General features: G+C 40.5%; 1 protein-coding gene across 1 annotated transcript in view; it reads right to left on the bottom strand.

The window, feature by feature from the left end:
* Nucleotides 1–585: 585 nt before the first annotated feature.
* The window catches only part of igdcc3 (immunoglobulin superfamily, DCC subclass, member 3), a 112,282-nt gene continuing 87,419 nt past the window's right edge, over nt 586–25,448 (bottom strand). The window contains exons 8-14 of the mRNA XM_088333693.1: nt 14,859–15,106; nt 12,677–12,841; nt 11,916–12,104; nt 10,323–10,427; nt 10,084–10,219; nt 8,545–8,752; nt 586–6,871 (exon numbers count right to left, since the gene is read on the bottom strand). Coding sequence (XP_088189819.1) covers nt 6,725–6,871; nt 8,545–8,752; nt 10,084–10,219; nt 10,323–10,427; nt 11,916–12,104; nt 12,677–12,841; nt 14,859–15,106 — 1,198 coding nt within the window. The 3' untranslated portion in view covers nt 586–6,724. The remainder of the gene's footprint in view (nt 6,872–8,544; nt 8,753–10,083; nt 10,220–10,322; nt 10,428–11,915; nt 12,105–12,676; nt 12,842–14,858; nt 15,107–25,448) is intronic.

Below are 25,448 nucleotides of genomic sequence, written 5' to 3' on the forward strand. Positions count from 1 at the left end.
ATATTCAAACAGTAGTCATTAAATGGACGAGCAGAGTAATTGTAAACGTGTTTGTAAATGCTTCATGAAGCCCCGTGCAGTGCATATTATTTTACAGTTTGATTCAAGAATGTGATTGAGGATGATTCAACAAATGAAATACAGTGGAACCTCGGTTTTCGAATGCCTCTCAGTTCGGAAAAATCGGTGTTTGACCAAAAATTTCGAGAAATTCTTGCTTCGCTGTTCGGTCAAAAAATCGGAGTTCGAACGCTGGTACGCTAGGGTGCGATGCTGAGCGGCGTACGGGTGTTTTAGCCCCTAATTATGCCTCCGAAGAAGGTCGGTGCAAGCAGTACAGATAAAAACAAAAACAAATTGTTCGTACAACTATTGCGTTTAAGAAAGACATAATAGCTGAATATGAAAGAGGTGTACGAATTTCCGATCTTGCTAGTGAATACAGCATGGCTAAATCTACTATCAGTGCGATAGTAAAGAATAAGGAGGCTGTGAAATCGAGTGATGCGGCTAAGGAAGTTAGCGCTATAAGGAAGCAACTGCCGCAAGAGGGTGAAAAACTTTTGATGATTTTTCTCTCCCCACCGTCCACCACAAAAGTAAGAAATCCTATTCATAATCCTTTTTTTAATTTTTACACGTTCATGTTAGCGTAATCTTTCGTACGTAAGATTACGCTAACGCGAACGTACGATTAGCCTGGGTTAGCTTCATTTTTGCGTTCACGGTAAACATTCAGGGTGTTGGAACGGATTAAAACTATTTTACATTACTTTTAATGGGAAAAACGATTTCGGTGATTGAACAAATCGGTTTTCGAACAGGGTTCTGGAACGGATTATGGTCGAGAACCGAGGTTCCACTGTATTACATTAACCGAAGCCCATGTGAGAACATACACAACTCTCAGAATCTAGTAATCCCATCAATTGTACAAGTTACTCTTGCTTTTACAGAAGGAACACTCATGTAAGTGTTTTAAATGCGTTTAAAAAACATTTGTACATGTTTTCAATAGTAGTTATTTCGATTAGCAATTGTCAATTCATGATTAAGTTAAACTTGAATGAATATTAAATGTTAAAAACGTAAAAAATGTTCCGCTTGTGTATGCACAGTAAATAAAAAAACACAAACTGTGATGGTAATTTTATGAGAATTTGCCAGGATGGCAGTCTTTTGGAGCCTTTCTATGTATTTTAACTAGTATAAAACTAGCATAGTTACTAAAGTCAGAAAATGTTAGCGGATCTTATGCATGTGATCGAATTTGTAGCATTTATCATTGAGGAACAAAAATATTTTGGAAGACACTGTCAAGAAATCCGTGTTTTTAAGCTAGGCATTTTTAACCTAAGGCACGTTTTTGACGCATGTGCTTATTGAAATAAATGCTTCCTGTCGCTGTTATGTATCCCCAATTTTTTTAAATCAGTGATTTTAATACTTAAAGTGAAAGTCAACCTGTTTTATTGGCACCTCGGACCACATGTGCTTAGTACTAGATATGCAGAATGTGAATTTAAAAGGAAAGACATTGTGTCTTCATCCATTTCTGGGGGCGGCCATTTTGAGAATGCTAATGAGTGAAAATGCTCAGGCTTCAGTTGACGGCAAATCCTGGTTTACCCACTGTTTACCCACTGTTTCCAGCACAGCCGAGCACTGTCATCTTCACTCAAAATCATTCTTGAAACAGTGGATATGGTTTCTCAAAATTTGGTGCACATTAAATGCAAGATTTTGGAAGAACAGTGTGGTTTTAATTCGGCCCGTGGAACAGTGGACCAGCTCTACATCACCTTGCAGGGTCCTCTAGGGAGCATGGGAGCTTGCCTATCCATTCTACATGTGTTTTACGTACTTGCAGAAAGTTTTTAACCGTGTTCCACGAAGAGCCCTGTGGGGGGGGGGCTTCGGGAGTATGGGGTACTGGACAGTCTGATCCAGGCTGTGGGTTCTCTGTATGACCGGTGCCAGAGTTTGGTCTGCATTGCTGGCAGTAAGTCGGATTAATTTCAAGTGAGACTTAAACTCCGCTAAGGCTGCCCTTTGTGATCGATACTGTTCATAACCTTCATGGACAGAACTTCTAGGCGCAGGCATTGGGTTCGGTTTGGGGGCCTGAGCATGGAATCTCAGCTTTTTTGCAGATGACGTGGTGCTGTTAGCTTCCTCAACTGTAATCTTCAGCTCTCACTGGTGTGGTGAACAACTTCAAGTCTTTGACCATGATTCTCAGCTGGAAAAGGGTGTAATTCTCTTCCCGGGTTGGGGATGAGGTCCAGCCCCAAGTGGAGGAGTTCAAGTATCTCGACGAGCGAGGGTAGGATGGAACGGGAGATTGACTTACGGAAAGGTGCAGCGTCTGCTGTCATGCGGACCCTGTACCGGTCTGTTGTGATGGAGAACGAGCTGAGCCAAAAGGCAAAGCTTTCAATTTACCGGTTGATCTAAAGTACGTTCCTACCCTCACCTATGGTCACGAACTGTGGGTCATGACCGAAAAAACAAGATCCTGGATACGAGGGGCAGCAATGAGTTTCCTTCGCAAGGTGGCTGGGTTCTCCATTAGAGTTAGGTTGAGGAGCTCGTTAATCCGGGAGGGACTCAATTCAGAGTCGCTGCTCCTCCGCATTGAGAGGAGCCAGCTGAGGAGGCTCGGGAATCTGGTAAGGATGCTTCCTGGACGCCTCCCTGGGGTGGCGTCCTGGGCATGTCTCACTTGCAGGAGGCCCCCAACACACCCTGGAAAGCCCCGGGATCCCGTCGGATGAGCTGGACGAAGCGGATGAGTATTGGGAAGTCTGGGATTCCCTGCAGAGGCTGACTTTCACTTTAAGGAAACAAACTACAGACTCTTCGCATGGGAAGTCAATTGGACTCCCGCCACTGAAGAACAAGATTTCTTACCGAAAATATGTCACAGTAAATTAACAAATTGAACTGCAAAAGTCGTTTTGAGCCAGCTTAAATGTATTTTAATGAGCAAGAGTTTGTTTAACTGTTTAGCTCTAGTCACCCATAAGTGTGTTATTTTTTGGCACAAATTTTTCTTCAGTCACGTAAACAATGACAACACTTTTGAACCAAAGTCGCAGATTATTGGAACACTGCTTTCTTAGCGTATGTGAAGCAAAATAAAAAATAAAAATCAGTACACATACATAAACCTTGTGACAGAATGGCTTCAAAAACATGCTTGAATAATATCTCACAAAGTAAAAAACGAAGCAATATTGAGATCATTTTTAAAAATACATCCGGTTTACTGAATCAGAAACAGGAAAAAAAGTTGAAATACTTTGTTATAGTAAAAAAAGGATCAAAAAACATTTATAAAACTTAAAACATGAATTTGCACCTTAGTGTTCCTGACGCTTTGCAGTCCCATTTAGACATACAATGAAAAACAAACAAAAACACAGCATTTCATTTCGAGAGTAGTTTAAGTTTGGAGTACCACCCTCTTTTCTTTTGACAGTTCATCTTATTCAAAGGTAAACAGTGAACTCAAATACAAGTGGAAAAATGTGATATGAAAAGATAATCATTTGATAGGCACAGTCACACCAACGAGTAAGAAACAACAGAAACCATATTAGTATACAAATGACGGAATATGATCCTGGTTGTCGAGTCTCCTGAATAGTTATGATTTTGATATGCATGCCCACTTAAGACCTGAACAAAATATTGAACACTATTGAGGTAGACAACTGTAATGCATACCAGAGTGAGACCATCTGACGCTGCACAGCCGAGAGCCATGAAGGAATAAAAACGGTCAATGGCCGTCCATCACCCTTAAATTAGCTCTTTATGTATATGGGTTACAAAGTTGCGTTCCTGAATCTCATACAAGAAGATCATTCATTGAAGACCAAAGGGCAACCATGATGATTTTGTGAGGAAGTTCAAAAGAAGTTAGCCTGATGTACAACTTTATTTCAAGTTAGAGAAGAAGGTTGATGGTGATGGTTAGCGTTTGAGTTTGAGTTTAACAGCCCCCAACAAATAATTAAGTCAAGTTAAAAAAAACACAGACTCTGATAAACAAAACTGAGTGCTACTAAATGGATGCTTGTGGAGCTACAGTATTTTGGTGCTACATAAGAGCAAATCATGAAAAGAAAGATCACACATTTAAAGATCAAGTGTGTATTATACTGTACTGTGTAACAAATGCTAAAAAGTACAAAGAACAAAACTAACTACGGAGAAAGTTTTTTCTTCTCACGTTTACCCAGCAGCAAGATGTCCGACTATAATGTCAGCTCACTCTATGTGAGGCTCATGTTAGATCCAATACATGCAAATTTCTCGACCAGTATTTTTTTTTTAAATGCACGTTTGTATGAAAGTTCCTGTACTTTTGCCTATACTTTAAACCAATATTGTTTATGATTGTTGTTGTGCGCTATCTCATAAAAGTTTGCATTGCTATTTAATAAGAAAAACAAAATATTTTTTGTGCCTAAAATATTTTTGCTGTGTGTAACCCTATATTTCCTGGGATTGGATTCCCATTATCGCCAACCCCTACTGAACAGCTATTACAGTGTTTCCACTCCAGCTGTTTCCTTAGACACAGGAGGAGGAAATAGTTAAAGGAATTAAACCGTATAGGCAAAATTTATTAAAATTGATGTTATGAAATTAAAAACTGGGACGGTACTAAAAATCAAATATACAACTGTAAATTTTTGTTAAGTCTACTGACCAGTCGCTGTGGTATTACTTGAGCTACTTCAAAATGCTATCTTTTGTTGTCAAAGGAACGAATGCACTTAATATTAACATATAGTAGGGAACTGCTACGTTTACCTCACACGGGTAACATTTTTGACTAGTGAAGGGTTTTGACTGAAAACAGGGCCACATTTACCATTATTTTTAGACACAAAAGCGAGAGGTAGCTGTAGGTATCATATGACAAAAACAAAAAACTGCAAGAGATAAAATGCGGAATAAAATAAATAAAATAACATGAACATCAAAGTAATTTAGGAGTTTGATTTGATTTTAATGGGTCTATTGTAAAAACCTCTGAGCAGAACAATTGGCTTGCTATTTAAACCAAACAATAGAAAGTAGGCTTGCTATTGATTTGGGACTTAGACACACATTTTAAAAACCAGGACTCTCACATCTGATATACTTGGTCACCCTAAGATTTAGTCTTTCGATTTATGTTCTTATCATGCAAGTCTAATTTCTGAGTTAAAATGGTTGTCCGTCTTTGCACTAAAAGCTATGATGAACATAGTACTGGTCCTGCTATAACCTTGCCTTTCGCCCAAGGTCAGCTGAGATAAGAATATATTCATCCAAGAGAGAGAATTGCATGCATGGATGTCCTATGAAAAAGAGATTGATTCTGCTCATGTGTGCCTAGAAATAATATTTCCTCCCTTGGATTTATCTGGACTGCCAAACTAATGGCGTTCATTTTAACTTTATTCCTGTTGCTAGCTTGCTACTTTCACCCTGATCATCAACCTTCCCATCTAACTCTCAGCAAGTGCTGGAAGAAATCATTGATCAAAATAGAGAACTGTGCTGACAAAAGTCTAAATACATCCTAGTAGTTTAAGCTGAGTTGTGCTTCTGTTTAAAATAATAAGAAAACATTTGACACACACACACACATAACACAGACAGTCATAACACGAATTGACATCAATATGCAGTTGTTCCATTGAGCAGAAAATATATTCATAACAGTGTGTCTTTAGGAGTGTTTTGTTCTACTAAACTAACTATTCCAAGACATGTCAAAAACAAAACAATAGTAAAATAAGCCTTTCAAATGGGGCAGTATAGATAAATCAATATAAACCATAGCGCCTAACTTCGCACGTAGTACAAAATGACTTTAAATCTACAAACAAGTGATTCACATGGAATATATAAGAAATAATCACGAAGTAATAAACCAAAAATAAAAAACAGTGACAATTTCATTCTGAGGTAGAACATCAACTTCGGCGTTTGGAAGTGCTTGACGTTGGATACTCGTTTTGACCGCTTGAACAAGCCCGAGAGGAGAGATGATTCTTGACATCTGAGGTAGCGCGGCACCTGATCTTGTAATTCAGACCCATCGGTTTTTCTGCATTTACAGTTAGTGTGAAAACAGGGGAAGAGAAAATTCCCAAAGGCTTCCCTTAACACATTCATTCCGGCTGAGGTAGGTTTTTGTAGAACTCACACATATCTAGAGCCTGTATGAGGGCCTGGAATTGACAATGGAGAAAAAAAAGTCCTGAGACAAAAGCTGAGTCCCTGGAAGAGGGTTTCGGTCTTCGGCAGCCAACAAGATGGAAACGTCGCTTAGTTTGAGCAGGCAGCTGGCATCGTTGGCATCAGCAGAAGAGTAGTGATATAAGAACAATAACTTATATCCACTTTTGACATAGATGATAAAATTACAGTCTATGTAAGTCAATATATTTTTCTAAACTCAAAAAGGAAATCATCTTTGTATAACAAGGACATTTGGGCCTCTTCTGTGTGCTGCCGAACACCAGAAAACTCGAAGGACAAGACAGTGAGAGTAAAGAACACTTAACCGGTAGGCCTAGCGAAAAACAACCTCCCCAAAACCGGTTCTAAATATTTTAGAACTTTTTAACTTACCAATAAAAATCTTTGCACAAAATGCAAACTACTTTGAAAGGAAAACCTGAGAAAGAATCTGAGTGGACACCTCATACATTGATTAGCCTTGGTTGGTGGTGGTTCCTGTTCTGGTCCCAGGGGACTCTTGGAAATGTGTCTCTGTGTCCCGCTCCATGGTAAATTCGTCCAGCGGTATCGTGGACAGTTGGGTGTCATTTGGCGAGTAGGTCAAGAGAGATCTGTCAGCCTAAAAAAAAAACATAATTGTAACTAAGTGATGAGTTGCCCAGAAGTGATGGAAAATCTTGCATTCAAGGAACTGATGGAAAACCTGCATCAGCCCTTTGAAGTGAACGACGGGGGCCAGCTCCTGATTGGTGGGGAGACTATTTTTATCTCTTGAAAGCTGATGCGATTGGTCAACATGTATTTTTTTCAGAAAGTCTGCATTGTTGTTTGACTTTAAATTAGTTCACTATATAAAAACATGTTAGGTATTAGATAATTTCTTCTTTCGGAAAACTGGAATTATTTTAATTGATATTTTGTGTCTTTTTTGTTGTTTTTTGTATTTATGATCATTTAAAAAAAAAAATCTGTTGTTGCACTTAAAAGGAAATATCTTAACATTTGTATGTGTCGTGTGTATTTCAGGGATTCTGTGTTGCTTGACTTTAAAGTTGCGCAGTATAAAAAAGGTTATAAGTTTAAATTGGGTGACTTTCAATCACGGCGGTTGGGTGGTTAAAGCGCAGCCCCCAGGGTGCGGAAGTTAAAGGTTCAAGTCCAGCTACGGCAGCCTCCCCCGTGTGGAGTTTGCATGTTCTCCCCGTGCCCGCGTTTTCTCCGAGCACTTCCTCCCACATTCCCAAAAACATGAATGTCAGGGTGATTGGCCGGTCCAAATAGTCCCTAGGTGTGAATGAGCAAGTACGTTTTCCGTCCCTGTGTGCTCTGTGACTGGCTGGAAACCAGTTCAGGGTGTCCCCTGCCCACTGCCTGAATATGGCTGGGATGGGCTCCAGCACCCCTGCTGAGGATTAAGGGGGCAGATAATGGATGGATGGGTTTCTTTTCATTTTGACTGTAAAGTGAAAAAATTATTTTGTAATGTAGTAGTATCTTTCTATGACTTTCCCATCCCTCTTCTTTTATTCTGGATATTTCGTCTGTGGATTTTGTATTTTATTTTAATCAATGGCTAAATTAATGCTTCAAAGTTTCGTTGGTCTTTTTGACAAGATCGAAACACAATGACTATTCAGACTCTCAATTTACAATTACGGTCCACAGATCCTATAACCACCAGGGTCGTCGGAGCACAAACTTGGCAAGTACAGCGTGACGGCGCCCATCCCTCCCTCAGGACGTTTTTTTTTTGGGTAAGGGCTTGCTCCCCAACATGAAACAGATAGTACTGCTTTTCAAGGTTACCAGTAACAAGAAAAGTCTCCTGATCTGACTCAGATACAGCACCTAGAGTGTAGTATCCCTAATTTTTAATTCATTTTGTGCATAATATTACATTATTATTGGTAATATACTGACTGAAGCAAATCTAAAGAGCTGTTTGGAAATCAAAAGAGAACTCTTAAGTGAGCCAGGCCAAAGTAGCCGGTTCTATAAAAAGAGACAGCATTCCCATTACTATTCTCAAGAGGACTGCAAAGATATATCACAGAATCATGTTTTTTTTCCCTTAACAGACCCTGAGATTCGACAAATAGAACAGTCCCAGAAAAATTCCTCTCACAGCGCTGCGGAAAATGCAAATTTGGTCAAAACAAAATTATAAACAAGCTGGACTTCTACAACTACTAATTAGCATCATAATTTCAAAAGAAATTGAAAGTGACTGAAGGTCTAGATCGGAAAGGGCTACGCAGTTTAAGATAATAGCATCACAAAGCAACAGTTCACCATTGGTGGATCTTGCATCTGAGACTGAGGGAAGAGCCTCTCCAGCTCGTTGCTGTCAACCACTTTGTTCCCTCCTGTGCTGCAATTGACCTCCATTTCTCTTCTGGTGGTTGCGTTCAGCCCAGAGCCCTCTTGGGAAGATGAGGATTCCAGTGCTGCGATTTGTCCTCCTGGCGGGGTTGCCTGAGCCGCCTTACAAGACATCAACCTGAGGATTACCACAACCAATGTTACAAATACCGACCACCGGTGGTGGGCTGTGAGGACCTGCAAGGCCTTCTCTGCGGGCTAAAAAATTCCTCAGAATCATGTGATGTTAATTAAATATTGTCCATCAATACTTAATGAAGAATTCAAAATTGTCTGTCATCTTCCTTCCATTGCATCTCCCTGGTTGTGCTGCTTCCAGAGGTGTTTGTTTGTATTTTAGCATTTTACCTGTCTTGATTACTGATGCGGGGCCGTTGGCGCCAACAGCCACGGACGCTGATTGGCTGCTGACCTCTTTTCAAACCCCCGCCTTCCTGTCAACAATTTTAGTTCGTCTGCGAACCTCAGCTCTACGCTAGGCAAGCTCTTTTTGACTCCTGACTCAATTCTGCCCTGTTTCCCGTCTGATTCCCAGTGCAGAACTCTTTTCTGAACCCATTTACGTTTTTGCTCCACCATTCCGGCCATCGACCTGTCTTTTTCCTCGCTCTCGTCACTGCCTTCGCTCGACACGGAAGTGCCACCTCCGCGTTTCAAGCGATCGGCTACCCCTGACCGACGATCCGCGGTCAGGGGTGCAAGCCCTTTTCCTCTTTCTAAATAAAGCTGAGTAAATGAACGCAATTTGGTCCCGTCTCCGTTCCTGGTCTCTGACATTACCAATCGGATTTCAGCTAGTAGTTGTTGCTAGGCAAGAAATCTACCCGGAGGCCTTCACAAAAAAATCCCGAAGGCTGTATACCATAACATAAGTCTTTGAGAAAGCTTTTGGTTTAGCTAATCAGATTACGAGTTGGTGTCTGGGAGCCTGCTAATGAGTGTTTAGAAACGTCAACAAACAATGATTGTCTAAGGGTAATTTCCCAAAGTAATTGCGCCAACAGCCGTTAAACTTGAAGAGACCCAGCTGGACAAGAAAAAATATTGTGTTGATTTAGTAGCGAAATATCGCCCAACTCAAAAGCAAACAAGCCTTTTGCAAGCGCGAAAAGGTTTTGTCCGCTACTTTCAGCCTAGAGGTCGGATTTTAAGCATGAGCCTAAGCCTGACCTAGTCTGGATTTCGGACCAGGTTGTTACTTTCGATTCGGCTAAGCTTCTCTCCTACTGACCTTTTTTTATCCACCTTTAATTTTTTTCTGTTTCTGTTTCTACAGACTTCCTTAATTTAGATTTCTGTCCCCCTCTCGCGCAGTCTGTAAGACCCAGAGAACTGGGCACACGGTTAGGGCATGGGTCGGACAGTATCACCTGACACATGACACATCATAAATTCTGGACTGGAGCTAAAGACCTAGGTGTAAAATCCACAGCCCGGCACTGAACGTACCGGCCTCTGTAGCTGAAGACCAAGAAGAGAACGCAGAAGATGATGCACGTCACTCCAATGTGGATACCGATGACGATGCCGGTCGTTGAGGTTTTGCTATGCTCATCTTGCACACAGTCACATGATGCATCGAGAACTGGTGACACAGGGTATGGCAAGCTCAAACAAAGTCCAGACATTGATTTAATCACTGGAAAAATTCAAAAGTGTGTTGTGTTGTGTTTTTGCCAAGCAATCACCGGATTTCTCCAAAGCCTCCCGCAGGGAAACAAAGCGCATGGTGGCATTGCCATCTCCGTGTTGGTTGTATGCCAGCAGATTGATCTCATAAATCAGAGTAGGATCTGGACAGAGGATACGCAAATAAACACCATCGGTAAAAATACACCGTAACATGCAAAACCCTTAACTATCTATCACACACCAGTGGAAAAGGGCCCCTTAAAGAGGAATCCAACAAGGTCTGCGCTGATCTATCTATTGATTTTAAGGCTCTATTGCTAACCTACATACATTTACACCGACTTTCCCACTATTATCACTGAAATTTGATTCTGCCCTATGTTCCTGCTCGGAGCCTCCCAGGAAATGCTGGTTTCTTTGTGATTCCAAGAGCCAAGAAGAAATCTGCAAGCTTGAGAGCATTCTCCATTTGAACCCCAGTGCTCAGAACTCTTAGATACAATCTGCAACCTCAGTGGAAGTGTTTGAATCTAGACTTAGGACACTTATGTTCGATAGTTTATAGGTGATGTGGATCTCATACGTTTCACTTGACGAGCGCGGATGTGCACGTTGGATGGGTTCTGAGCCATCTGGACCTGGTCAAAATTTTTGCTGTCAACTGGACGTTTTGCATGATTTCTATTTTTACTTTTATTTAAGGTTGTCATTGACTGTGTACAGGGTTGGATAGGGTTACTTTAACTTGATTACTTTCAATTACTTTTGGATTACTCCAATACCAAATATGCTAATAAAAGACAAAATAAACTAAATATGAATAAAATTATGACTCACAACACGTGGTAAGCTTTCTCTCCTGGCTTTAATCTCTTTGATCTCCAGCAAAACTAACATAAAATGCGACAGAAACAAAATGAAAATAAATCCAAACAGCTTGCCAACATCATTTTTGCCGTTCCATGTATTCCATTACTCCCCAAGCCTGCACAAAATGTAGTCATTTTATTCATATTTAGTTTCTTTTGTCTTTTATTAGCATATTTGGTATCGGAGTAATCCAAAAGTAATTGAAAATAATCAAGTTAAAGTAACCCTACCCAACCCTGACTGTGTATTGTCTATTAATGCCCTTGCAACATCAATTACACCGTGATCATCCTGGAAGGGGGATTATATAAAGTGCAGCCCTGCTCAATGTTTCTTAATTTTCCTCATGCTGAGGTCTTTGAGTTTTTCCTTGTCCATATGCATGTTTCAGATCCGTGTATGTTATAATGGTGGTCTCTGAAGCTCTTTGAGACATATTGTGATTAAGTGCTATACTAAAGCGGCAGTAGCTCAGGAGGTAAAGCGCTCGGCTTGGGATCTAGAGGTTGCAGGTTCGATTCCCAGCTCTTCCGTGTTATATGTCAAAGTGTCCTTGGGTAAGACACTGAATCCCTAATGCCTCCGATAGCAGGTAGTTGCATTGCATGGCTGACGCTGCTATCGGTTAGTTAGTGTTTAAAAGGGAAAAGTGTGAAGCACATTGTAAAGCGCTTTGGGGGGTCTTCATTGACTTGAAAAGCGCTATATAAATGCAGAACATTTACATTTTACATTTACATTTAATAAATTTGACTTAAATTTTCTTCTCTTGTTCTCACCAAGTTGAGTGATGTTGTATTGGGTGGCGTTTCGTGGTAAGGAAATGGGCCCCGTAAACACTGCTGTGTGGGCTCTCCTGTAGTACAGTCGGAATCCTTGGTGCTGGCCCATCTTGCTTGACGCTTCCCACATTGCCTGCACAACGGTGCTGTTCACAACTCTGGTGAAAAGGGACGGGGCCGCTGGAACTGGAAAGCCACACAAAACACATTTTTAGCATGTTTTCTTGAAAGCATCCTCTAAAATAGAATTTTTTCTCCCTGTTAAATAAGTCATTACTTGTCACATTCCCGGTTATTATTTCCCTGTAAATTTTCAAACAATCACTTTCTCTCTCCTCTCATTTTGTCTCTCTCTCCTCTAGCCTATCTATTTCTTACCTCATTTGGACACTAACTTCCAGGTTCAATCTGCCTCCTCTTAGTTGCGTTCACTTGTTTTGATTTCGATCCTATTACGATTTTCCTTGACGCTATCTCACTGTCTCCTTGGCTCTGTGCTAGTTCGGTGTCTTCCATGTCACGTCCCACGCACTGTTGTCTCAGCCTCTATTTATCCCAGTGTACAGAACTCTTGCCTACCCTTCCGGATCACCAGCACCGCCGTGTACCAATTCCGACCCAAATAAAAGACGACCGTTTGCAGTACAGATCATTGTTTCTGCACTTTACTTCTGCACCTTCCCGAGTGGGTTCCTGACAGTTACTGCCCGAGGTAAAAAAACAAAAACAAAAAAACTTGGCACACTCAAAGCTCTCACCTTCTCCTTTTGTACTCTCTGTGGCAGTATCTGATGGCTTGCTGGCCCCATGGGACGTATAAGCTTTGACGTAGAAGCTATAACTTGTAGAAGGTTCCAAATCGCGAATGATCTGCTGCAGTGTGGCCTTGCTGACAGCCTCCTCATACTCCATTTCCACCGGATCTGATTGTTAGCGATGAAAGGGGTACCAGGTCAAAGAGGATCAAGTCAAAGACGAGATTAAATGTTGTTTTTCTTTTACATTAAGGCGACATTAAGAAAAGATCTTGTGATGAAAGAACATCTACAGCTATTCCTTTCATCATTTAATGGTTATTGCTTCTTCACTGCTTTTACTGGTTATTAATTACCAACCAGCCTACTTTGCCCTTGATGGTCTTGGGAATCTCAGACAGAGAAAGAGAAGGGGGTCTGTTATTACATTTTACAGCTCTTAATCAGCAGACACTGGAGCATATTCACAGTCTGGGTTTTGTGGCTGGGATCTACCATCCTGGCGACCTTATTGGCACATCCCTGGGGCAATTAATTCTACATGAGGGAGATGTACTGTACGAACCAGCAGCTAGGGCTACGCTATAAGAGTATGCTTATAGTTGTGTACATTTAGAATTCTATTTTTTACTGCTGTGGTTCTTAAACGGGGGTACCCAGGTTTATTTTAAAGGAACTTTGATGCATATTTGAGTTTTTAAAATGCTTCTTAATAAATGCATAATTTCTAAATCACAGCATGTGCTCCCCTTGTACCTACCCTTCAAAAAAGTTGGCACATTTTTGACAAATGTGATTGTTCCTATTTTTTCTTCTTTAAAAAAGTACTTTACAAAAAAACAAAAAAAAAAAACGATTAAATGTTTTTTAAGAGCAACATTACAAAAAATTTGGGTTATTATGGGTAAGGGTTTTCCCCTCCTTTTACTACAATTCTGCCCAACTTACTTAGTAAAATAAAATATTTAAGATTTTTGAGAAAAAAAAGGGACAATAGAATTAGTTTGAATAAAGTACTCTTTTCGAATTTAAACGTTTGATAATTGTTGAATTTAAGTTTTTTTGTTTCATTCAAAGTTAAAATATGTTTTAAAAAATGTATGTATTGTGATTCAATTTATTACGTATAATTTAAAGTATAACGCAACATTTTGCTCATTAAGTATTGTCTTTATTTTTTATTATTTTACTATTTTTGACTATTTTCTGAGATAAAATGTTTTTTTCATTATATTTAGATTTTTTTTCAATCAGGAAAAAAAATATGTTTTTATTAATTTAGTTAACATACTGTAGAACATTAGTAATTGTTGAATTTAGGTATTATTATCTTATGAAATGTATGCAATGTTTGTTTTTATTTTACATATTTTTAAAGGATGTTTGTTGTTTGAGGTGTCCTTAAAAAGTTAAAGGTAGAAAATTGAAAGGAGAATATTTCTTTCTAATAATATCTATTATTATTTGAGCAAAGCTGTTCGGGGCGTAACACATTGAGTAGGAGGAGTGTGGGTTGGAGGGAGTGCTGGAAAGTGACTTATTGCTCGTTTCCACGTTTCTGTCCTCTGTATTTGTTAGTGGCACATTAAAATGGTGAATTTTAAAAAAGCCTGTTTCAAGTACAGTCCAAATGCCAACCTAAACCAAAAAAGAAGAGTTTATTCGAGTGCATCTAAGAAATGCATGTATGTGAACGTGCAACATGAGGGGCTTGAAGAAGGCTGAACGATGATGAAAGCGGGGCAATGGCGGCAATATGAAAAAAAGTTACAAATTTCGCATAGCTCCTTTAAGTATTATTTTTGATCCAATTAAATCATACAGATTATTTTTCTTTTACAAGATAAAAAAGTTTTTAAAATATAGTTGAATAAGAATATTACTTTAAATTTGCTAAATGGTTAAAATACCAATGGGATTTTACATATATATTTTTTTTACAATGTCAAGATTTCCAAGTAAAGCACTGGTTACTGGAGTGCCTGAAAACATATTTATCAGCGATTCCTCAATGAAAAAAGATTGTGAAGCACCATTCCCAAAAATGTGTCCATTTTGCCTTGATTTTTGGGAGAATTGCAGCAAATATTTAAAAAATTACGAAGAGGGAGCTCAAAGATTAATTTGAACATCAGTCACGCAGGTCATTTGCATTTGTCTCTCCGGCACTGGATGGCCTCCTCACCTGGGGTCCTACGGATGTGGAGCACATAACCGATGATGTCCTGCGTGTTCTGATCAGGCTCCCTCCAGGAAACCAGGATTGTAGTTGGCGAGAGGGCCTTGGCTTGCACGTGGGTGGGCACGCCAGGCAAGCCATCGGCCCAAAGCACGGTCAGGCGAGCGCTGGCCTGCGTGGAGCCGGCGCTGTTCTCGGCGATGCACTGGTAGATGGCCTCATCGTCCTGACTGATGCTGTAGATGGTCAGTGTGCTGCAAAGGAAGGAAAACCAAAAGCTCGGTTGGAATGGGTGGATGTGGTCAATACAACATTGTAATTAGAAACTATCCGGAACGAAACCTTCCCCAAAATGAGCACCATATTTTTATAAGACGCAAATTTGGTCAGAAATTTTAATATTAGTCTTATATACCACAGAATACACCAGATAATATCGGAAATGCAAACAGTAATTATTGGTATGCGTTACTACATAGGGTTTTACAGTAATGATATATTTGAGCACAGATTAATTAAATGGATAAACATTGATAACCTACAGTAAATTGCAAAACATTGTATGTAACAGAAATCAAAGCCGTTAGTGGTCGTAAGAGTGGCAACAAGTTACCACTAGACCAGGGGTAGGCAACCCAAAATGTTAGGACAGCCATATTGGATCAAAAAATGAAATGAAATGAAATGAAATGATCTGCATTTATATAGCGCTTTTCAAGTCGAGACTTCCCAAAGCGCTTTACATTATGCTTCACATTTCTCAATAGCGGCCGTGAAGCCATGTAAGGCGCTAACCTGCTTATTGGGGGTAATAGGGGTTCAGTGTCTTACCCAAGGACACTTCGACATGTAACACGGAGGAGCCGGGATTCGAACTGCGATCTCTTGATCCCAAAACGAGCGCTCTACCTCCTGAGCCACTGCCGCCCAAGTGTCAAAACAAAATTAAATTTGTCCTTAGCCCTTTAAAAGGGGGACAAGCTTGGGCCAAACAGCCACACGGGACAGTCCAGAGAGTAAAGCGAAGGAGCAATGCAGCGGCGTCCAGCTTGTCACTCCTGTACTCGCATCAGCTCCTTGTTGAAATGTAATATCTATACCACACATTTTTACAGCACTGGAAAATGTTATAACTCTTTGTGTCATGTCTATGCTCCTATAGAAACGACATGAAAATACCAATTTTACAGGCTCGAGGTTTCGTGCCACAGGGAGAACATGCAAGCTCCACACAAGGAGGTTGCAGTAGCTGGTCTTAAAACCTGAATCTCTGTACTGTGGGGCTGCGCGCTAACCACTCAGCCGCTGTGCGACCCTACATCCAACTTATGTTTTTTAATTAAAATTCACTATGCCTTGTGTATTGTTATCCAATGCAAAATCTATTACATCCTGGAAGCGGTATTACCACTTGTGAAGTCGCTTCTCAGGGTTTTCTACTTTCCTCATGTGGAGGTTTTGAAGTTTTTCCTTGCCCGCATGTTTGTTTAAGATCAGGGTTTGGTGTGATTGTAACCTGTGCAGTCCTTTGAGACAATTTGTAATTAGGGGCCACACAAATAAATGGGAGTTGACCCTAGCTGAAAAATATACCCCCGCCCCTCAATCTTTTTTAATGTGTAAACATTTTTGGAAAAGCGCCAAGTAGCCACTCGGAAGAGCGAAAGAACAGCATGCAGCTCCTAAGCCGCGTGTTGCTGACTCCGCAAGAGATCATCAGACCATCCATCCATTATCTGCACCGCTTATCCTCAGGAGCATCCCAGGGGTGCTGGAGCCCATCTCAGCTATGGGCAGAGGACACCCTGAACTGGTTACCAGCCAGTCGCAGTGCACACAGGGACAGACAACTCACTCTCTCATTCACACCTAGGGGACAATTTGGACTGGCCAATTCACTTGACATGCATGTTTTTGGGATGTGAGAGGAAAATGGAGTGCTTGGAGGAAACCCACGCAAGCACGGGGAGAACATGCAAACTCCACACAGGAAGGTTTGATCTCCTGACCTCAGAACTTTGCTGCACACGCCCTAACCACTACGCTGCTGTGCTGCCCCAAAGAATGACCATCAACTGTAAAATGCGTGAACACCAGATGTGGTTGATGGAGGTTATTAAAATGAACACATTATTTTAGTTATTAGTTATAGTTAGAGAAAGTTATATAATGAATGTTATTATATTACATACCGGCGCCATATCCCCCTAGTGGGAGGTGGCTAGAGTCAAGAACACATTCCTGACTTTTTCTGGGAGATTGATACAGAGGAGGGGGTTCCCAGCCCCCTCGCTCAATCCAACTGATGTGTTGGGGAGTCATTAGGTGACCAAACCCCCCCAATTCCAACCCCTAATGCAGAGCGCCAGGCAGGGAGGCAATGAGTACCAATGTTGTAAGTCTTAGGTATGACTTGGCCGAGGTTTGAACCAGCAACCTCCCAGTCTCGGAGCGGGCGCCCTACCCCCAAGGACACCGAGCTATAATGAATGTAAAGCCAAATAAACCGCCATGAACACCATAAGAGACATGCAACACCCTATCACTCACCCCTAAAATATGAATAAAAACATGCATCCATTTTTTTATTCCAAGAGTAAAGCAAGTCAATATCCAAATATTGATTCCGCTGTGAGCTGGCGAGGTTCAGAGTGAAAACGGTCACGCACACACACCTCATCGAGAAACCATATTTTAACCTGGTTTGCAAAAAGGTGAAAATGCAATTTCCTTTTCCACATAAATTGATTTCAGACTTTTAAAAGAAAGTCATTTGTCATCTACATGCACAAACATACAAATATGCGGTAGACCCCAAACTGTGACAAACACAGCTTTCCGTTCAGGCTATTTTTTCCCTTTATTACTTGACACAGTCGCTATGCTATTGGCCACTTCTTTTCATACTTGCTTATTTCACGTCATGCCATACATAAATGCAACACTGTGAGTGTGTATATGTTTATTTTTGTAATTTATTCCCTTTAAAATGGTTTTGGTTTAGTACGATTTATTTGGGATGATGCTTTTATATCAAACCATTAAAAGTACACTGTAATATTTGTAGTGCAATAATTTTCCAAATGGCTTCCAGATGTGTGCTTTCATATTTAAGCATTCAACCATATCACATTTAAGCCATTACTTGTTGCCAGGGTCAGAACACTCTCCGAAGGCCTTCTCAATCATTTCTGCAGGCCCTTTAGCATAAAATATGTATTGATCAGATTCCAATCCGGCAAGCCAGGGCCTTCAAAAAATCCGGGTTACGAGCACTTTCAGAGGCTACAGGAGATTGCTTTCGACCGCTCACCACCAGCATCACCCTGTTCCAAACGCCTAAACCAGCGCATTAGTTTATGTTATGCAGCAAGTTAGTTTTTATGGTATTGCATCTCCTTTTTGTGGCTTTTTGTGACCAGGACATGGAAATGGTACGGTGTTTTACAAGAAAAACAAGAAGAATGATGTAAATTGAAACAAAGGAGAATTATAAACAACCCTGGTATTCATGTGATTGACCTAGCTTATGAGAACAATCGGTCAACATCTCCTAATTGTATGCTATTGAAACATATATGTATAAAAACATGTCATCAAGGCCATAAAACCGACCAGTGGCGTGACTGTTCCTTTAAAATTGTGAACCACTATCTATGACAAGATGGAGAGACTTTTGTTACTGTTGATTTGCGACACGGAGCTAGCGGGAGATACTGTCACGGAAAGCAGAAGTTGCTGTCTTTCTACAAGAACTTACAACTTGAATAAGCATCGTCTTCAACTGGAATGGATTTCAAGGCCAGCCGCTCTCTAGTTTGGCATAAGGGAGTGATGAGTGCAGGTTGCAGTTTATGCAGCACCTTGCTTCAACGAAGTTAAAGAAAGAAAATGAAAACAGTTAACTGTCAAAAATGGTGGTGTATATGAAGTGATTGAACTTTGTCCACAACATGTCCACAGGATAGAAAGTAATCCAAAGTGTAGTTGTCAAACGGGACGAAAAACACCGAAGATAGAAGCAGACACTTAAAACAATAAATCACAAAAAGTGAGCGATAACAGGGGAGCTGCTGCAAAGGCTGCCGCTCGGCGGCCGCTTTCTAGTTTGTGTGTAAACATTTAATACTATCTATGTCTATACTATCTCCAGCACGCTAAAAACGTTGACATTTTTTTTGTTTAATATCTCGTGGATCCATTCAATATGGTTGGTGTAAAGTGTAAAGAAGAGGCAAGACATTTCTTTTTAAATGAAAGTGGAATAAGAAGGCTTGATGCGGTTGAGAAAATGGTCGGAACATACTCTAGCATATTCTAAAAGAAATATGTACCCAAACTATGAACATACCATTTACCCAGACAATAATACTTATTCAGTTATGTAGAAAATAAAGATTTAAAAAATTAGTAAAAAAGATAGAAGCATTTTTTTAAACAGCGTTTCAATGGTGAGCACTCCTATACCATTTCTGTAATTTGCAATCGTTTCCTTCTTTTTCTCCTTTTCCTTATCACTAACTTCTTTGAAGACCATTACAAAGGGCAAAAAAAGAAATAAAACACAAAAAATGACAATAAAATGCTCCCTTTCAAATACAACCGTGATGGCGGCAATAGAATAATCAGGAAGTGGCGATCAAGCAGGGCATTATCTCCATCTACAGCTAAAGAGTGTAATCGACCCTCGTTTTTTTTTTTCTTTTTAGCATTATTTTGCACAAGACCCTCTGCAAAATGGTCCGTGACCGACTTTTGGGTCTGGACCCACTCGTTGAGAAACACTGATGTAAACCACATTCATATCAAACAAGGAAATACATATAATAGAGGGATAAATGGAATCAGGCGAGGTTTGTGTCGATAAAACAGAAACGGAAATTTAAAAAGGAAATGATTGTTTGGTATTGATGTTGAGTAATTGAGTAACCCAAGTTGCAAAGAAACAGATGGGAAAGAGTGAAAGACAAAGTGTTTGTGGGTTTAGGAAATGGGGGAAGGGAGTTTGCTCGTCTCGCAAGAGCTCCAAAGCCAGGCTCCTCTCCTGACAGGGTGACACCATCATTTACCCATCAGTTCAAGGTCGTTTCATGGATTGATGCGTATGGCCGACGTGTTTGACAGCGAGGCCTTGGTTCTGTTGTTCCATCTCCTAGGGCGTGTTTTCTTGCCATTGTCTCTAAGCAGCATCCCGTCAAACAAAAACCCCTCAAAAAAAGCAGCATGGCCATTCTGAATCCAGCATGAGGGACCGGGACAAAAGGGGTGAGCAGGAGGGAAGGTGGGGGAAACCGGAGGGGAGACGGTCAATGGGCCGTCTGTGGTCAGAGAGGAAGGAAGGGTTCGGTAGTATGACTGATTACAGTCGGGGTCGGAGGTCAAGGCCAATGCCCAACCCCGTACCCTCGATGATTCATGTGGCGTGCAAAGAGGGGCCCGCAAACAAGAAAAGAACGCTCATGCTGAATGAAAGCGCTAAAGGGACCAAGAAGAAAAGAAAGAGCCAATAAAAGTAAAAATGTGCGGTTTGAAAAGAAGCCCGCTAACACAAACGACAGCCTTCAATTAAAAAACACTCTTTAACCGTTTTCCTTTCTCCCTTAGTATAAACTTGTTGAGGAAAATACAACGCTCCAAAGATCAACCCATTTTACTAGCGAAATCGCAAAAAGCATTTTGGTAATCCCTCGGTCTATACTTTTCGTGGACAATATCTAAGTATTATTTGTGATTGCAACATCCTTTGCTGTCTGGTAATCCTGAAAGGGGGATGCCACACGTGCGTTCCCTTCTCAAGGTTTCTTCATTTTCCTCATGTTGAGGTTTTTTGAGTTTTTCCTTGCCCTCATGTTGGTTCCAGATCATGGGCTGATGTAATAATAGTCTGAAAAATAGTCTGTGTAATAACCTTTGCAGCCTTTTTAGACTCTTTGTGATTTAGGGCTATACAAATAAAAATGACTTGACTTGACTAGAAATTAATTCATCAAACTGCTTTCATGCAACTGAATTGAGGCTTAATTTAGCCAGGATAATAAACATGCAGCGTCCCAGTGTAATCCCCCAGATATTGGTTTTGTGCAATAACCCCAAAGTGTGGTGTATCTATTGTCATGATTACTGATGTGAATCCCCTGTGCCCGCTCCTTTGGCGCCAACTGCCTCGGACTCTGATTGGCCCCCTGTTCCTATTCAAACCCACTCCTTTCTGTCACCTGTTGTCAGTCCGTCTGTGAACCTCAGTTTACTCTAGCCAAGCTTTTTCGACCCCGACTCACGCTTGTCCCGTTTTTTTACTCCCGTTTGTTTCCCGCTACGACCTGTTTTGATCTCGACCACCGTCTGCTCTCCCATCCCGAATTACGACTTGTTTCCGAGCACGTCTTGCTCTCCCAGTCCCGGATACCGACCAGTTTTGCGCCCCTGACACCACTGAAAAATGATTTAAAGTAGGGATTTATATTATTATTATTATATTAATCTTTTATTTATTAAAAAGAATAATTTTTCCACATACATTCAATGTGTACACATATGAAGTTATTTTCCGTTTATTACATCTATATTTTTATTAAAGTTATGCAAATAGAGTGAACCAATTCTGTCATATGTAGACATATTATCCATCCATCCATTATCTGGAACGGGTATCCTCAGTAGAGTCGCGGGGGTGCTGGAGCCCATCTCAGGTGTCTTCAGGCGGTGGGCAGGGGACACCCTGAACTGGTTTGGACTGGCCAATTAACCTGACGTGCATGTATTTGGAATGTGGGAGGAAACCGGAGTGCCCGGAGGAAACCCACGCAAGCACGGGGAGAACGTGCAAACTCCACACAGGAGCTTCGATCTCATGACCTTAAAACTGTGCCGCACACGCGCTAACCCCTGCGCCGCCGTGCTGCCCTAGACATATTATAGTTATCTGTTTATACATTTATTTATACATATGGCGGGATCTCCCTTTTTGTCAATTGGGCATCTACCCCCCAAATGATCTGTTTTCGCAATTGACTGCAGTTATTTACATCGACTGTCATCGCGTATTAGTGGGAAAAACAGGCGTACGGATTAGTTTACACAAACATACGTGGTTAAGTTTAGCATTTGTCGCCGATATCAAGAGGCCAACATATTTACCCATGTTTGCGTTGGAATTTTCACACAGCAAACCAATCGTATCTGTGCTCACTCGCTTTTTGACTACACTGCGCAGGTGCATGTATGCGAGTGAATTAAACATACAATCGATTCCCCTTGTCCGATTTCCCGTTGAAGGTCATAAGAGAGGAGCCACCGGAGAGAGTAATATTGCAGCATGCGTACTATTGCACACACTTTCATAATGAGGGTACATTAATTGGAATTGCGCATGCACGGTGTATTCAGGATCTCTTGTCATAACACCAATATACTACACTGTATTATGAGAACACAGGCGCCGTCCTGGCCACAGCACTTGAATACAATTTCCATATGATTACTTTTGTTTTGGCTCGGTTCAGGAGGCAAAAAGCCCGGGACCGTCATTTCCTATCCGCTCTGCAGTTTTGCTGCGCAGCAATAAAAGCAATCCACGTAATAGAGGCTGTTTGAGCTTTAGGTAAAACTCATCTTTCTGCGTGTGCCCGGCGAAGAGAGAGAAACGGGCTGCCGGAAGCAGGAATCACCTACCATGCAAAATGTTAATGGGAATATCCAAACGATTCGAATAATGAAGTACAAAACTGCCGCTTACCCTTCTTTTCATCCCGGCAATGATTAATGACAACATATTCACGACAAATTGTTTTTTATAAAAAACACGACGTTTTATTATTTTCAGGGTTGTGTAGGGTTACTTTTGTAGGGTTTCAATTACTTTTGGATTACTCTAATACCAAATATGCTAATGAAAGACAAAATAAACTAAATATGAATAAAATGACTACATTTTGTGCAGGCTTTTGGAACGGCAAAAATGATGTTAGCAAGCTGTTTGGATTTATTTTCATTTTGTTTCTGTCGCATTTTATGTTAGTTTTGCCGGAGATCAAAGAGATCAAAGCCAGGAGAGAAAGCTTACCACGTGTTGTGAGTCATCATTTTATTCATATTTAGTTTCTTTTGTCTTTTATTAGCATATTTGGTATTGGAATAATCCAGAAGTAATTGAAAGTAATCAAGATAAAGTAACCCTACCCAACCCTGGTTATGTTATAGCTTTGGTATTTGATTTAAAGAATAATGAACGGAATATCCATGCCACAAAAAAAACAGTGTACAAAAAGCATCAATAATGAAGACCAAACATTGTCCTCCTTGCACCAGCCATAAATAATAATAAACCAAATACGTTTTATTTATAAACACAGGAGGTTGACAAGCATTGGGAGTGATGGCTTTTTTTCTACAGAATAGATAAAGTTTTATGATGTTGCTGAAAATACGGCCATGATAGTGAGTTATGTTAATGTTCTGGTATTTGATTTAAAAAAATGATTTGAAAATCTCTTCCACAAAAAAAACAGTGGATAATAAACACCAATATTGAAGACCAACTAAGGTCCCAGGTTTAAGACCAGATGGAAACATGTTGGCCTGGAGAGGGATGGGCACCACCAGGGTGTACTTGCCCAAGACACACCACAGGAAATGGTGCCCCTACAACCCCAGTTGTTAAAGGATACACCTACCAACCCAATAAAAACTAACCATACATTTCCCTCCCCTCTCCTACTATAACGTTAACAAAACTGGTCCGTTTTATTTATAAACACAAAAGGTTAACAAGCATTGGGAGTGATGACAGCTAACGGATAACCAGAAGAATAAAGACTCAAACTCTGATTAAACAACTGAACAATCCTAAATCTGAATTCAGAAACAAACTTTGGGCCATTAGAACATCACCTATGTCGAGACGCAAAACCATTTTTGGCATTTCCCTTTATGGCAGGGTCATTGGCACATGAGAATGGAAACCCTCGAAGAGTAGGACTGAGTCCAAATGGAGACTAAAATCCTGAAATGGAGGTAAGAACAGCCCAGAATTGTCTCTGTATTGACAACATTATCACCACCCTCGCTTCACAAATGGGTAATAGCCAGTATCAATCGGTCAAAGATTAAAATTTTTCAGACACTTAAACGTGTTCCACTAAACAGCATTATATCCGGACAGAGGAGCAGCTTCAGCGACAGACTGCTGTCACAGTCTTGTACCACGGACAGACTGAAGAGATCTTTTCTTCCTCATGCCATGAGGCTCTTTAACTCCACCCGGCGGAGTAAAGGCCCACATTAAACCACACCCCCTACATTGCATATTACTGTATTTTATTGCAATGTGTATTCTGTGTAGCACTCGTCTAAATACTCTATATAACACGCTACAGTGGGTATTAGCACGTCACATTGGGTATTTGTATATTGTATTCTTTTTGCTTTATTATTGTATTGTTCTCAGCGCAGGGATGCTGCTGGAAATGTGAATTTCCCTGTGGGGATGAATAAAGTATCTATCTATCTATCTATCTATCTATCTATCTATCTATCTATCTATCTATCTATCTATCTATCTATCTATCTATCTATCTATCTATCTATCTATCTATCTATCTATCTATCTATCTATCTATCTATCTATCTATCTATCTATCTATCTATCTATCTACTGTATATTCGTAATTTGAGATGAAAAGTGTAGGACTTTGAATACCACCTACTCAACTTTTGGACAGTCATATTCGCTACATGTACTTGCTGGATCTCCGAACATTTCGCCTGTCTATTTGGTCACACTTATTTGCCTCTGGTGCTCTAGACACTGACACGCTCCCTACATCATTTTCTTACACAGAAAGAAGAAGCCCTCCGATTTCATTTTACTATTGTATAAGTATTGTATGAGTATTATTGACAATAAAGACATTCAATCTTGATTCTGTGTTCTGTGTTTTTATTTGTAGATCGATAATTGGTATTATCTTACAGTCATACAGTGGAACTTCGGTTTTCGAACACCTCTCAGTTCGAACAAATCCGAGTCCGACCAAAAATTTCGAGAAATTCGCTGTTCGGTCCAAAAAAATCGGAGTTCGAACGCCGGTAATGCGTGAGTGCGTACGCTAGGGTGCGATGCTGAGCGGCGTACGGGTGTAGATCGCTCTTTTCGTGACCAACTGTTATCGCGTGCGGATGTGCTTCGTTTTGCTTTCGCTTTTAATATAGGTGTACGAAGTGTTTTAGCCCCTAATAATGCCTCCGAAGAAAGTCAGTGCAAGCAGCAAAGTTGCTACAGGTGAAAAAGGAAAAGTAGTGCGTACAACTATTGCATTTAAGAAAGAAATAATAGCGTCCCTCTCCCCACCATCCACCTGCGCCTTCTGCTGACCACCACAAAGGTAAGAAATCCTATTCATAATTATTTTCTTTATTCTTTTTTTATTTTTACACATTCATGTTAGCATAATCTTTCGTACGGAAGATTACGATAACGCGAACGTATGATTAGCCTGGGTTAGCTTTATGTTTACGTTAAACATTCAAGGTAAACATTCAGGGTGTTGGAACGGATTAAAAAGATTTACATTATTTTCAATGGGAAAAATGATTTCA

This window comes from Urocampus carinirostris, chromosome 4 (genome assembly GCF_059441175.1).
Source record: "Urocampus carinirostris isolate Australia breed hairy pipefish chromosome 4, RoL_Ucar_1.0, whole genome shotgun sequence".
Taxonomy (NCBI): domain Eukaryota; kingdom Metazoa; phylum Chordata; class Actinopteri; order Syngnathiformes; family Syngnathidae; genus Urocampus; species Urocampus carinirostris.